Source organism: Heterocephalus glaber, unplaced genomic scaffold (assembly GCF_053883595.1).
Source record: "Heterocephalus glaber isolate CG9 unplaced genomic scaffold, H.glaber_assembly_v1.0 deba00001451, whole genome shotgun sequence".
In the NCBI taxonomy this organism is placed as follows: Eukaryota; Metazoa; Chordata; class Mammalia; order Rodentia; family Bathyergidae; genus Heterocephalus; species Heterocephalus glaber.
In genome coordinates, this window is record NW_028258301.1 from 7,813,341 (window position 1) to 7,828,552 (window position 15,212).

The 15,212-nt window shown below is 45.3% G+C and overlaps 1 protein-coding gene across 10 annotated transcripts in view; it reads right to left on the reverse strand.

The window, feature by feature from the left end:
* Armh1 (armadillo like helical domain containing 1) overlaps nucleotides 1-15,212 on the reverse strand; it is a 43,750-nt gene that overhangs the window by 5,088 nt on the left and 23,450 nt on the right. For all 10 annotated transcript variants that reach the window (XR_015452617.1, XR_015452618.1, XR_015452619.1 and 7 more), the window contains 3 exons: nucleotides 14,915-15,081; nucleotides 13,386-13,582; nucleotides 11,507-11,591 (listed from right to left, as the gene is read on the reverse strand). Coding sequence is in view for 6 of the 10 variants with exons in the window: in XM_087214772.1 (XP_087070898.1) it covers nucleotides 11,507-11,591; nucleotides 13,386-13,582; nucleotides 14,915-15,081 (449 nt within the window). In the remaining 4 variants the exon portion in view is untranslated. The remainder of the gene's footprint in view (nucleotides 1-11,506; nucleotides 11,592-13,385; nucleotides 13,583-14,914; nucleotides 15,082-15,212) is intronic.

A 15,212-nucleotide genomic window follows, 5' to 3' on the forward strand; every position in this document is an offset into this window, starting at 1 on the left:
GCTCAGCTTCTCAATGCAGCTGTACTGAAATGTGGTGGGGTCTGTGGGAGGGGTGGTAGGAAGTGACTGGGTCATCACAGGATTAATGCTGGCCTCATGGAGTGGGTTGGGCCTCGAAGGAGCACATTATTTCCCACAAGAGGAGGCTGCTCTAAAAGAGCCGTCTACCCCTTCCCTACTCTTGTTTTCTATCTCACCAAGTGTTACTCATCTCTAACAACTGCTTCTGCCATGTGATGTTATCTACTATGATGCTCTCACTGGAACCTGATGCTAGTGCCATGCTTTTGGACCTCTAAAACTAGCTGTTAAATAAATCTCACTTCTGCATAAAGTACCCAGCTTCTTTGGAGCTAGAATTTCAGGAATCCACTTCTGCACATGTCTGGTGACATCCAAAGGGAGACACTCAAAGGGCAGTGGTAATGCAGGTCTGGAGTTCAGGAGAGTAGAGAAGTCACTCAATCACTGTCCTTCATCCACAAAATCAGAATAATAATGTTGCTTAGTTGTTGGTTTGTTGTGAGGATTAAATGAGTAAAGAGCAAGAGAAAGTTGGGTGTGGTAGTATAAGCCTGTAATCCTGGCACTCAGGGAGGCTGAAGCAGGAGGATCAAGAGCCTGGGCAATTTAAGTGATTTAATAAGAACCTGTCTCAGAATAAAAAATACATGCTGGGTGTGGTGGTGCATGCCTGTAATCCCAGCACTTTGGAGGCTGAGGCAGGATGATTGCCTTGAGTTTGAGGCCAGCCTGGGCTACATAATGAGTACAAAACCAGCCTGAACTACATAGTGAGACCCTGTCTCAAGAAACCAAAAATCAAACCAAACCAAAACAAAAAAGGGCTGGGTGTATAATTCAGTGTGAAGGCCCTGGATTTAATCCCTAGTAACACACACACACACACACACACACACACACACACACAAAAGAAAAAGAAAGAGCAGTACCTATCATATAGCACACACTTTATAAAGGCTGGCATTATTATTTCTGTCATTCTTGGTGTTGATTAAAACTGTGGGTGTAGATAAGGTACCAAAGACAGGAAAGAGATGAGAAGGGGCAGGGATTGAATACAGAGAGAGAGAGAGAGAGAGAGAGAGAGAGAGAGAGTGAGGTGGCACCGAGAGAGAGGGGAAGGGATTGGTGGAGGGATACTATATTAGTCAGCTTTCCTGTTGCTGGGTCACAAAACCCAACACCTAAAACCTGGAGGAGGAGAGGTTTAACTCGGCTCACAGTTTCAGGAGATTCAATCCATAGCTTGCTGGTTCCAAAGCAGAAACACAGTGGAAAGTGTGGCAGAGCAGAGATGTTTGGTTCATGGTGGCTGGAAAGCAGCACAGACAAACAGTGCCATAAAGGAAGGAGCCATGGATCACATACAATACCCAAAGTCACACCTCCAAGACTCACCAGACATACCCAGAAGTGTGATTTACTGCACATCTCTCGAGATATGAAAATGATTCGGAAAGGCTGCCCTTTCGTAAAAGAATCTTACATCTATAAAAGAAATCTGCACTGGTGAATCAACAGCCAGTGGATTGTGACAGACTTTCTCATATCCTCTTTTTTGCCTAGGGAAGATCTTTTCACAAGATCTTTTCTTAACCCCCTAGGCAGTTTCCAAGCCATTGAGTTGACAATCAAGCTTAAGGTCCACAGACAAGACTGTACAAAAGACTGAGCAGTAGTTTCAGAGATGTAGGAGGAAAGCAGGAGAGTGCAGCACCTGGGAAGGAAAAGGTGAGCATTCAGGGAGGAGGAGGAGGAGATCAGGAGGGTTGGAACATTTGAGAGTTCCTGTCTCATGGAGCTGAGAAGCAGCCTTGTGGGGCCCGAGTTCCTTCCTTCTTGATTGCTCATGCAACTGGGTATGGTGGTGGTGCTGAGGAAATGGTGCACAAAACAGATGCAAGACTACAGGGATTCTTGCATGTCGGTTTACTGTGGCACAGTCACAGTAGCCATAATAACTGATTATGGAGTCAGACTACCTGCCTGTCAACAGATGAATGGGTAAAGAAAAAGTGGTCTATAGACACAACAGACTACTGTGCTATTCAGCCATAAAGAACAAAATAATGTCATTTTTCAGGTAAATGGATGGAACTAGAGATCATAGTTTTAAGTGAAATAAGCCAGACTCAGAAAGACAAATATTGCATGTTTTCCCTACTATGTGGAATCTAGAAAAAGCAAAGAAAGATGACATGAAAATAGAAGGCAGAGTATTAGACAAGAGGAAGGGGATTGGGAGAGGGAGGAGGTTAGGGATGGTAATGGGTAGGTGGAGATAATCAAAGTATGTTATGTGCATGTATGAAAATGCCACAATGAAACCCAATATTTTGTAAAATTAATATGCACAAAATACATAAATAAAAATCACTGCTTCACACAGTGGGGAAAACAAAAACAAATGTGAAGTATTTGCCACTTCCACTCCACAGAAACTTTAATGTAAGAGGAACGATTCATTCCTTCAACCCAAAGGGGAATCCACAGCCTGTCAGCACCAGAAGAAGCCTCAGCTATTGATCACCGTCTGGCCCCTCATGGGACAGAAGAAACCAAGAACCAATGATGGTGAGCAGGAGCCGGAGCACTAGCTGCAGTCTTACACTCTTTTGGCAGATGGAGCCTTAGAAATGGCCTAGCACCTGGGATACGTGGCTACTCTACATGCAGGGAGTACATATCCCAGCCCAAATTTGAATATTTTGGCATTTTAAAGAGTTGGTTATTCAAGTTCGATCCCCGGTACCAAAAATAAAACAAAACAAAAACAAACAAACAAAAAACAGTTGGTTATTCAGAGAAAGTGCACATCTCTCGAGATATGGAAATGATTTGGAAAGGCTACCCTTTTGTAAAAGAATCTTACATCTATAAAAGAAATCTGCACTGGTGAATCAACAGCCAGTGGATTGTGACAGACTTTCTTATATCCTCTTTTTCGCCTAGGGAAGATCTTTTCACAAGAAAAGTCTGGAGGTCTGACACCTCGCTGAGGCAGAGACTATCACAGATGGCTCTATAGTCCGGGGACTTCATCTGCATGATAAGAAAACCTTTGCTTGCTCTGTGCTTCCCCCCTCGACCCCCTCCCCGCCAAGTGCAAGCCCCAGGTCTCTGTTTAGCGCTCTGTAAGGTTCAGTCCAGATTTGTCCCGCCTTTGAGCCTCCTGCTGTGTGTGGCTCCCATGTTTAGGGGTGCACTACAATTTTTTTTTTTTTTTTTTTTTTTTTTTGGTACTGGGGATTGAACTCGGGATCTTGCGCTTTCGAGGCAGGAGGCGGCACCACTGAGCTAAATCCCCGGCCCGTGCACTACAATTTTTTCCCCCTGTTAACTTGCCCTACAGTTATTGAAACTTCCCAGCCTACATTTGCAGCCATTTCCAAGGGGCTCACTGGGCTGATGAGTTTGATTTCTTCGCTTCTAGCCTTGGAAAAGCGGAGTCCAGGTTTTTCGTCTGAATCCTAGACAAGACTGCCACCTACTGGCCACACTTCCACACAGGTTTGATTTCTTTTCCAGCTGGGCACAAGTAAGAATAGGCTTGGCATGTTGTACTTTTTGGTAATATTTATTTATTGATTGATTGATTGATTGGTTGATGCCAGGGATTGAATTCAGGACCTTGCGCTTGAGAGGCAGGAGACTGAACCACTGAGCTAAATTCCCGGCTATTTTTAATTTTTTTTAGACAGTATCACTATGTAGTTTAGGCAGACAATGAACTCACTGTGTAGCCCAGCTGGCCTCGAACTTGTGGTGATCCTCCTGCCTCAGCCTCTCCAGTGCTGGGATTACAGATGTGACCACCACGCCCAACATGTACTGTTATGTAAGAGACTAGATTTGGGGATCTTCCTGACCAGTTATAGATCTGATTCCTGTGAATTCTGCTACCTCTTTTACTACATCCTGTTCAAAGCTCAATGATGAAATACTGAAAGTACTTTTAAAGGCTGGGTCAGGTGGTGCAAGCTTGAAATCCTATGGAGACTGAGGTAGGAAGACTGCAAGTTCAAGTCCTGCTTGGGCAATTTAGTGAGACCCTGTCTCAAAATTAGAGAGAAAGAGCGAGACGGCGAGAGTGAGACAGCGAGAGAGCGAGAGACAGAGAGAGGATCCAGTAATAAAGCACCCCTGGGTTTGATCCCACAGTACCAAAAATGTTTTTTTACCACCCTGGCCAGCCTAGGCAACACAGCGAGAACCTGCCTCAAAAACAAAACAAAAACCAAAAAAATTTAAGTTCATCATTATTATTTTCTAAAAAGCCAGGCAACAGAGTAATTCACCTCGTGTGTTAGGGTGGCACATGCACTGTTGGGTTGAGTTACTGTGGCGAGTGGCTCCTTGGTGTCTGCTCTCCTGGGCAGGTTTTACCCAGTCCATCCAGCCAGTGCCAGAGCTCAGAACCACCTCTTCGACCTGAGCCAACACCCGGCTCCAAGGGCGCTACCTCTCCTTCTCCTTCTCCCTCTCCCCAGAGAGATCCTCAGGCAGAACCGCTCAGGCTGTTTTTAGACTCCTGACCCACAAAAGCTGTGAGACAACAAATGTGTACTATTTTTAGCTACTAAATTTTAGGGTAATTAAAAACAATTTCTTGCTGGGCTTGATGGCGTGCGCCTATAATCCCAGCTCTTAGGAAGCTGGGGCAGGAGGATTGCCATGAGTTCTAAGCCAGCCTGGGCTACACAATGAGTTCAAGGCCAGCCTGAACTACTTATCGAGACCCTGTCTCAAAAAACAAAAAACAACATGAAAGAACACACTGGGGAGAAACTCTTATGTATGTGAGCAATGTGGGAAAGCTTTTAGTACAAAATATTGTTGTAAAATACATGAGAGAAAAAAACAAAAACAAATAAACCACCCAACCAATTCTTTTGTGTGTGGTACTGGGTGGTGAGCTACAATCTACAGCTGCTATGGTTTAGATCTGGGGTGCCCCCCAAAGCCTCATGTGTTTGGAAGGTGACTGGATCATGGGCTGCTAGAGCTGACTCGCTATGAGGAGGTGGAGTCTGGTTAGCAGGGTCCTGGGGGGTTGGATATAACCTGAAGGGCACATCTCCCTTCCCGGCTGCTCCCTTCTCTCTCTCCCTCCTGACCACCATGATGTGAGGAGCTGTCCTCTGCCCTGCCTTGGAGCCAGCTGACTCTGGACTGAATCTTTTAAAAGCTGTGAGTCAATTTGGGGGTGGATCTTCCAATGCTGAACCAACACTCCCATCCCTATAATAAAACCACTTTCTACATCCTGCCAGATCTGACTTCTAAGAGTTTGTTTTGTTAAACAAATTTCTATCTATGTTCATACTTTTTTCTTCTATTATCTTTATCCAGTTTTAGGATTAGCACAAGGTTGAGTTCCTAAAATGAGGGGAGAAGTGTTCCATCTTTTTTCTGCTTTAATTGTTTGATATAATTTATCAGTTAAAATGTTTATGAGCCTGCTGTTTTCATATAGGTAAGTTTTCAAGCTAGGAATATACTTTCTTTAATAGGCGCTATTCAAATTTTATATTTCCTCCAGAGTTAGTTTCATTAATTTGTCTTCCAAGGTACTTCTTAGAAGTTGGCAAATTTATTTCAAAAAAGATTTTTGTAATATGCTTTCTATATCCTTTTAAATTCTGTAAAATCTGTGGTAATGTCTCCTAGATTTTAATATTGTAATTTTAAAAATGTATAACTGATATTGTGTAACAGGAAGAAAAGGTCTAAAAGAGCAGGGGAATTGGGAGGGGTAGGGGAAGGGAAAAAAGGGAAAGGAAAAAATATGAGAAGGAAAAACAATGGAAACAAGGTCTTTGCAAATAGGGAAGGGTGGAGGGGGTGAAGGGAGGGCAAGGAAAGGGGAAAAAAAATAAGAACCAAGATACTCATGTAAAGGTACAAGATCCCAGTGATAAATGTAACTGTATTTTATACCAAAAATGTACCAGTAAACTTAATGGGGAAAAAAAAAAAGCTGTGAGTCAAAATAAACCTCTCCTTCAAGTTATGCCAGGTATTGTGTCTCAGCAATGAGGAAAGTGATTATGACACCAGCCCCCTCCCCACTTTTTGTTTTTTGGGAGAGGGTCTCACTATATAGTTTAGGCTGCCTTTGAACTCACTATGTAGGCCATGCTGGCCTCAAACTTGCAGGAATCCTCCTGCCTCAGCGTTCTGAGTGGTGGGATTTATAGGCATGTGCCACCAGGCCTGGCACCCTTTTTATTTTATTTTGAGACAGGGTCTTACTATGTGGCCCAGGTTAGCCTCAGACCTGAGATCCTCCAGCCTCAGCCTTCCAAGTAGCTAGGATTACAGGTGAAACTGCAATGCCAGGCTAGGGCATTTTTATATAGCACTAGGTAAAACAAACAAATATACATTGACTGATTTTTTTTTTTTTTTGGTACTGGGGATTGAACTGAGGTCCTTGTGCTTTTGCAGCAGGCGGTGTAACCACTGAGCTAAATCGCCGGCCCTAATTGGCTGATTTTTAACAACTTTTGTAGCTTTATGCAAAATTTGAACACAATAGCTTTCTTTTTAAATTTTTATTTTTATTAGTACATGTTTGTAATCCATAATGATTGCATTCATTGTGGGGCATAATAGCTTTCCTTTTATCTTCTCAGAAGCATTTTAAGGACTCTTCTTTTGGCTCTGCCCTGTTCTGTGTAGTGGCAGGAAGGGGGATAGAAAGGGGACTTGCTGGAGGTCACCACAGTGCATGGCCAGGGTGTCCACCCACAGGAAGAGGGCACGGAGAAGGGAGCCCGGGGAGGGAGACAGAGGAGCAACAGGGGCAGGGGGCTGAGGAAAGGTCAGTCTGAGACCCCAAGGAATCTACTTCTCTCAGCCTTTAGACCCTAGGATTACAACTAGAATGAGCTGCTATAAACTTTACAAATATTAAAAAGAAATCTATTTTCAGTAAGTATATTTGGCATTAATGTGGTAAATTGGCCACTTAGCAAATTGATCATTTGCCCAATTGATTTTGGTCAGTGTGTATTTGGCAATTTACAATGAATTTATCTGTTTCTGAATAAATCATATATAGTAATTTTTATGTTCCTAAGGTTAAAGTATTTGTAAAAGATAATAGTATATATTTACACCCATGTACACACACACACACACACACACACACACACACACACACTTTACATTACCAACAGAATTAATTAACTTCTTCCGAAAAACTTTCTATGACTTTGAAATTCTCCTCACCAATGAGTGAATCTTGCAGTGGCCTCAGACTGCTAGTTCTGATGAAGTCCCATCTGCCACTAATTCCTGGAACAGCCGACCTCCCTGCCAGCAATCTGCCGTTTGTCACTTCACAGCAAGTATGCAGGGAGATAAATTCCAGGCAGGACCACTTTGGGGAAGTCCTCCCATGTTTTTGGCTCGCTTAAATTAAATGTGGTCATCTTGAAAGGAAATTCTAAAATTTTAATTCTATGACAAAACCCTAACACCCTGGGGGACATAGAAGTCAGTGCCCTTTCCCTGGTTCTTTCTTATTCAAAGTGAAGAAGAATAGGACAAGAATGAGCAATCAGAAGCTCTACTTTTTTTTTTTTTTGAGACAGGGTCTCACTATGTAATTCAGACTGGCCTTGAACTCACTATGTAGCCCAGCTGGCCTTGAACTCATGGCAATCCTCCTGCTTCAGCCTCCTGAGTGCTGGGATTACAGGTGTGTCCCACCACACTTGGCTTCAATGTAATCTTTTAAAAAAATTAATGACCAAAAATTCATGATGAACAATATATCCCAGCGTAAGTGAAGACAGAATTAGTAAGAGTGCCATGTGCAGCCACACTGGAGCCTGAGGCATAGGGAAGAATCCATGATCCTGAGCCCTACCAGCTTCCCAGATGCGACTCCAGACTCCAGGGAGCAGAGGCCATCTGGCTCCATTGTGTCTTCTCCAAACTCCTGGCTTACAGAATGTGTGGATGTTTTAGGGTAGCTTTATGGCATGGAATTTGGGGCCGTTTATTATAAATAGTAGGTAACTGGAAGACTCACCTTCACTTTTGTAAAGACTTTATCATCTCTTACCTTCTTCCTTAACCTCCCTGCCCCCAGAGGTATTGAACCCAGAGCTTTTGCACTAAATTACATTCCCACTCCTTTTTTATTTTGAGACAGGGTCTCACTAAGTTGCTAAAGTGTCCAGGCTGAGCTCTAACTAGGGGTCCTGCTGCCTCAGCCTCCAAGAGGGGTGGGACTACTGGCGAGCAGCATGTCCCACCACACATGACAAACACGTTGTTTTCCTCCTTCTCCATACCTTCTTCCTTGGCCCTAAGAACTCCCAAGAAATAAAGGGTCACCTAAGACACATGGTACCTTCTTAGCCAGCAGGACTGTGGTCAGATCTGGGCTGAAAAGAACAGGGTAGATGATGTGAAATGCTGGAGAGACTATGAGCGGTGGTGGGAGGGAAAGGGGAGCTTTGGAAAGGGGGGTCAGGGAATTCTCTCTCAGAGGTGATGCCTGAGATTACACAGGAAGTGCCTGTCCACCCGAGGTCTTGGGGAGAGGAAGTCTAGGTGCCACACACACACACACACACACACACACACACACACACATACACACACACACACATATATGTGGTGCTGAGGACTGAACCTAGGGCCATGCATGTGCCAAGCATGTCCTTTGCCACTGAGCTATTTTCCCAGTCCCTAATTTATATTTTAAAAGTGATTATTGTGGCTGCAATAGTAGAACAGATACCAGGGGCCAGAATGGGACCAAAAATATAAATTAGGAGAGAGGGTGGTGGGTTAGACTGAGCCTAGAAGACTTGGTAAGGATGGGATGGGGTGGGAGGGGAGAGGAAGAAGGCAATCTAGCTTGACAGGTTTTACTTAAGCAATTAGGTTGAGGGTACCTTGTATGAGATAGAGAAACATAGGAGGACTAAGAGGTTTTGGGGAAAAAAATGAGTTCTGTTGTGGCCATAAATTGGAATTATCTATTAGACATCCACACAGTGACATCAAGGAAAATGCAGGCCAGAGACACAGATTTGTCTATATCTATATTTACATCTATCTATATATGACATTTAAAACACGGTACTAGAGCCAGGCATGTTGGTGAAGGCCTATGATCCCGGCACTCAGGAGGCTGAGGTAGGGGGATCACTGTGAGTTCAAGGCCAGCTTGGGCTACACTGAGTTCAACGCCAGCCTGAATTACAGAATAAGACTCAGTCTCAAAAAACCAACCAAGAGGAAATGGGAATTTAGCTCAGTGGCACCACGCTTGCTTTGGAAGCACAAGGTCCTGAGTTTGATTTCTGGTACCCAAACAAAAACAGGGCAATCTCTCTCTCTTTTTTTTTTTTGGTCCCAGGGACCGAACTTGGGACCTTGAGCTTGCGAGGCAGGTGATGGCACCACTGAGCTAAATTCCTGGCCCCCCAAACAAAAGCAAAAACAAAAAACCAACCAAACAATAACAAAACAAACACCATGGAACTAGACAAAATCACTCAGGGAGAGTGTAGATAAAGAGATTAGAAGTAGGTTGGCCTGACAGTGTGCTAGAGAAACAGGAGAAACTAGCGAAAGAAACTATGGCAAAACCAGCAGGCAGGAGGAAAACTGGGGGAAAGTCCACCACAGAAGTCACTGAAAACATGGGGAACTGGCAACTAAGGAAGAAGCCACTGAGAGGTCAAGGAGGAAGAAAGTGGAAAAATGAACACCAGCAGGGGAAGCTGGGATCAAGGAGGGGCCTGCATCCCCGAAGATTACCACTGCATTTTGCCTTTCTGTGGACATTCTGCCTCTCCAGAGGGGCTGTGGATGAAACCCAGGGGTTCTTTTTCAAGATGGGAGATACAGGCATATTCACATCAGTGAATCTGATCCACCAGAGAAAAAGGGAGACACTACCTGCAGGAATGAGCTCCTTGAGGAAAGGGGGTGGTCACAATAGGAACAGGGACACTGCTGTCATGGGAAGGAGCAGACATTGCGGGGCAGGAGGCTGGTAGACCTGGGGTCGGTGAAAGAGGAGGGGAGGCTCTCAGCTGTCTCTGTATCACTGACACCACTGTAAGGTGACCGTCACCCAGCACCTGAGCCTTTCCACCACTGGCTTTCCCCTGACTCTTGCCTGGGAAGCTCCTTCCCCTCCAGTATGGGAGGTAGCAGGGACACTCTTCTTCCCTACTAACCATCACTCTTCTTCTACACACACACACACACACACACACACACACACACACACACACACGTACGCATGCGCGCACGGACGCAGTAGCTGACACAGTTCTGGGCACACCACAGATACTAAATATGTATTTGTTCAAACAACAAAACAAAGCCTATCATGCCCTTTCAGGGTCAGCCACTCAACTCCAGTAATTACCCACTGATTCTCCTCATCGTGCCTCCCAGGCCCCACTTGGGCACAGGCTTCTTTAATGCCATCATCCTATGGGCTTCTGTTGGTTTTGCATCCTATGGGCTTCCGTCGGTTTTGCAATTTGGTGACCTCAAGCCCTGAGAAATTTCTCTCAGATCCTTTCTGGCCACCTGCAGTTAGGACCCGCTCTGGGACCTGGCCAGCCCTCCTTCCCTGTCACCGTGGAAACCTCCTGTCTCTCTCTCTCTCTCTGGTTAACTCTCTGTGCCGATCAGGTGAAACAGCTCCTCCTAGTGGACAATCCTCACATATGCACCCTCTCCATCTGGAGTTACACCAAGACGGTTTTGCTTAAGCACATTTTTTTTTTCCGATATCGGGAATTGAACTCAACACCAAGACCATTTTGGAAAGCCCGGTAAAAGAGACAGATTCCTGAGCTGGGGGTGTAGCTCAGTGGTTCCAGGGCCTGCCTCACAAGCTCAAGGTCCCGAGTTCGATCCTCGGTACCAAAAAAAAAAAGAGACAGATTCCTTCTATCAACAGATATTTCTTGAGCACCTGTTATGAGTCTGCTACACATGAAACCATTTTGAGGTTCACAGTTTCATTGCTATCACACGAGCTGATGTCCAACTGAAAAGGCTGTGACAAAGCTTCGGGCTCCCACTGCCTCTGTTGCAGTGTTTGCTGTTAGTGAAGAAAGGCAGAGGGGCTCTAAACTGAGCCAAGACCAGAAGAGGCTGAGGCCAGCTCCAACTCCGGAGTTCATCAGCATGACTGAAGCTAAACCGTGTTATAAATCTGTCCAACAAACTCCTAAGGAGCACTCATTGTACTCCAGGCCTGAGGTGAGCAGAGGAGGAATCCGAGGAATCACTCTCTGGGGTTGTGTCAGTCCATGCCAGGTCTCCCGTGTTCCCTGCCATAGCTCTCTGTGTGGGGGACCTGACCTTTGCTCAAGCATCTCCTCCCCACACCTAGGACACTCTGCTCCAGCTATCACCAGTAATTCAGATGCTTCTCATAATATATCACGTACTCACTGCACCTTCCATAACCACAGGAAGCCCCTACCTTCGTACTGGACTTCCAGGTGCATCGTGCCCAGCACCTTCAGCACACAGTCCACGATGCTGGGGTGCGTGGTTCCGACGATCAACTGACAAGACAGACACGAGGACAAGGTAGTTACTCTTCAGATCTTGTACACCTGGGAGAAATCAAACTGGGACTTCCAAACAGCCAGGTGCTGAGATAAATGGGCGGGGGAGGTCCTCCCCATAAGCGGGAGGGCAGAGATGGGCAGCCAGCATGTGGCTGAGAATCTGCCCAGGTTGCCACCCAACCCTTTGGCTCGGGACATGTTAAGCCAAGGACAGGCGGCCACCTGCTAGAGCTGCAGGAACAAAGTCTGTGACGGTGGCTGGGGGAGGGAGGACCACAGGTCAGGGACAGTAGGAATCTTCCAAACTCGTAAAATCTTCTCTTTCTTGGGAAACTTACCCATCAACCCCGCTTCCTACCCCTTCAAACTTTACCCATGCTGCCTCCATCAGCTATTGTGCAGACTAAATGAGGGTACACAAGCTCCCCACACAGTGCCTGGCATATAGGAGGCACTTAGGGCAAACTGGAAACACTGTATCTGTGACGATCAGATCCATGTTGGTGCTCTTTCCTCCTCAGCTCATTGCTTGGCTCTCAGAGGGGCCCCTCTCCTGTCCTCTGATTTGATGTATTCTGCCTAGAGATCTTATTTCCTTCTGTTTCAGTCTTCACTCTTCTGCTTACAAAGTTCACACTGACATCTTTTTCTAGGGCCTTTCTCTGGAGGTTCAGGCTTTTATTCTCTACTGCCCGTGCGCATCTCTCCTTGTTGTTCCAGACAGTGCTTCCTCAATGGAGCTAGGAATGAGGATCGCCTGGGGGAGCTTCAATGGAAAAAGCATTGCCAGGGGCCACCTAACAGTGGTCAGATTCTATGGGAGTGAGGTGCTAGGTTCAGTTCACTTCTGTTGTCTGCAACCAGATTGGCCTGCTCTTCAGGAGGGCACTGGGAACCACCAGGAGCTATCAAGTTTTCTGGATTACAACCTAACTCCCAAATTACACTGATTTGTGTGTGTGTGTGTGTGTGTGTGTGTAGTACTAGGATTGAACCCAAGGCCTTGACACAGGGTCTCATTAAGTCATTAAATGGCCCAGGCTGGGCTCAAACTTGTGAACTCGGCCTCCCAGAGTTCTGGGATTACAGGCATGTGCCACCATGCTCAGCTTTCCTGCTCTTTCTTAGTGGTGGTACAACTCACTCTGCTAGCTAATCCCAAGGATGGGTGTCAATTTTGATTTCTTTTACTTCCCTTAGACCCAGGGCCTCTACCTCAAAAATATCCCTCCAACCTGGTCACCTCAATTCCCACTGCCATTGCCTGGGCCTTATCTGTGTCACCTTTCATGGTCTCCCTGCCTCTAGCCACCTGGAGTCATTTTGAGAGCTTTTGATGGTTCTCCTCCTCACTAGGCATACTGTCCTCCTGTGCTTTCCAGGGCACTGAGAGAGGCCCAGAAGCCAACAAGAAAAAAGGAACCTTTCCAAGCAGTAGAGATCTGGCCTCTTCACTTACCGGCTGGCTACAAATGCACCATGATTCTCTCCCTATCAAATCGACACCTTTAATCTTTTCTACAGTCTTCTTATCATCCTTGTTTGTCTCAACTACTCTGAAGTCTGTCAACACCTTTTTGATCCTTAAGTAAACAGGACAAATCACTCTGCTGGGCGACATGAACTGTCTGGCCCACCTTGCCCTTGTGGGAATGACACTGACTGAACGGCAGACAGGCAGTGGGTGGCTGTGCTGTTTCTCGTGCCTGTGGGAAGCACAGCTGCAGAAGGTAATTGTGAGACCACCAAGTTTCCTTACGACCACAGAAACAGGCAGCCTGGGCTCACCTGAGCAGTCCTGAGAGTCTGCAGGGCCAGCTGCTGAGCTTTCGGGGAGGTGCAGGGCAGCAAAGCTATCAGACCTTTGTATACCTGGTTCTGGTACTTGGGGTTACCATGGACCAAAGAATCCAGCAGAATCTGCACTTCTTCCTGGGTCTCTTCTGACTTAGACTTTGCCAAAAATTCTGCTATAGATCGTACACCTGGGGAAAGACAAGAAAGTGCTACATTGGAAGGGATTTAGGAAAATGATCCCCACTCAAGATTACATAATGTGAAGACAATTTGATCTTTTCAACCAAGGCTGTTCAGTCGAAGCAAAAATTGAGGCTAGGTTTTCTGTAATTCTTTTTTTTTTGGTACCGGGGATCAAACTCGGGACTGTACATTTGTGAGGCAGGCGGCGGAACCACTGAGCTAAATGTCTTATTCACCGCTAGCTGTGTGACCAGAGGATTTTGCTTCAGCACAGGCATGTCAGAATCTGTGTTTTAAAATTTAAAATGGCACTGGGTGTGGCAGCCTGTAATCTCAGTACTCAGGAGGCTGAGGCATCAAGATCTCTACAAGTTCGAGGCCAGCCTGGGCTATATTGAGTTCAAGATCATAGTGAGACCCTGCTCAAAAAATGAAACGAAATGAAATGAAATGAAACCAAAAAGGCTCTGCAAAACATACAAATGAAACATATATATTTACTACTAGATGATAGCATTTATAGAGTGCTCAGCAGTTTACAAAATGTTTTTGCCAAACACTACTTCATTTAACCCCAGAAGGGGCAGGAATGCAGCTCAGCAGTGCTGTGCCTGCCTGGCAAGCCCAAGGTCCTGAGTTAGATTCCCAGTATTGAAAAAAAATTTTTCATTTAACTCCAGAAACTACATTGAGAGGGATATATCCATCCCATTCAATGAATAAAGACACTGAGGTTCAGAGAGGAAGAAAGGAGACCTCTGTGGGGAGTGCAGGGTGGAAGTACTTTGGAAAGCGGCTGCATAGGTGATGGGTTCTTCTTTATGTGCCTCAAAGTGAGCACTTAATTGATTACTAAAATTACTATGATTGTTGTCATCTTTAGCACCATACTGTAAGCTCTTTGAGGACAGGGATTATATTTTATTCATCTTTGTATCCTTAGCACTTTTGCATATACCTTGCACAAAGTAGGCATTCAATAATTTTATTTCAATCTTATCTCTAGAGTTATCCACGCTCAATTTCACACAGGATTTTAAGCAAGAGTTAATAAACCTTTGGAGGATAGATGTGTGGAAGAGGATATATTTAAAATGGAGAGGTATTTCTCAAATTACCCTTGAAAGACTTGAGCAAATAATCAATCAGGGAAATCATAAATCTGGCTTTCTGGTGGTGATGGGCACAGAAACTAATTGAGTCCACTGTACAAAATGCCTCCTGTACAATCCGTTCTACTGTTTTTTCTTCTCCACAGCAGTAGGGGGTGCTGCTGCCAATCTACCCAGGCCCCTAGGGAGACATGGAATCAGCACCTAGTCATACACAGTACCCACCGTAGCTTTCACAAATGAGCTCCTTGTACTTCCTGCCAGAGTTTGCAATAAACTGCAGAAGCTTGATGGATTCCTTCTTGTCCTCTTCCTTGATCTTCTCTAGCCCAAGTATTTCCAAGAGTGTTAGGACACCTCCAACCTCAAGAAATTCTATCAGGTATCGATTACTGTTGGGGGTGGGTGAATAGTAAGAATAAAACACTTATCAAATTCCTTGGCACAAACCTTTCTAAGCCATCCCAAGCTCCCTTCTACACATACTTTGCTTCCTATCCAGGAAATGGCTATAAATAACGGG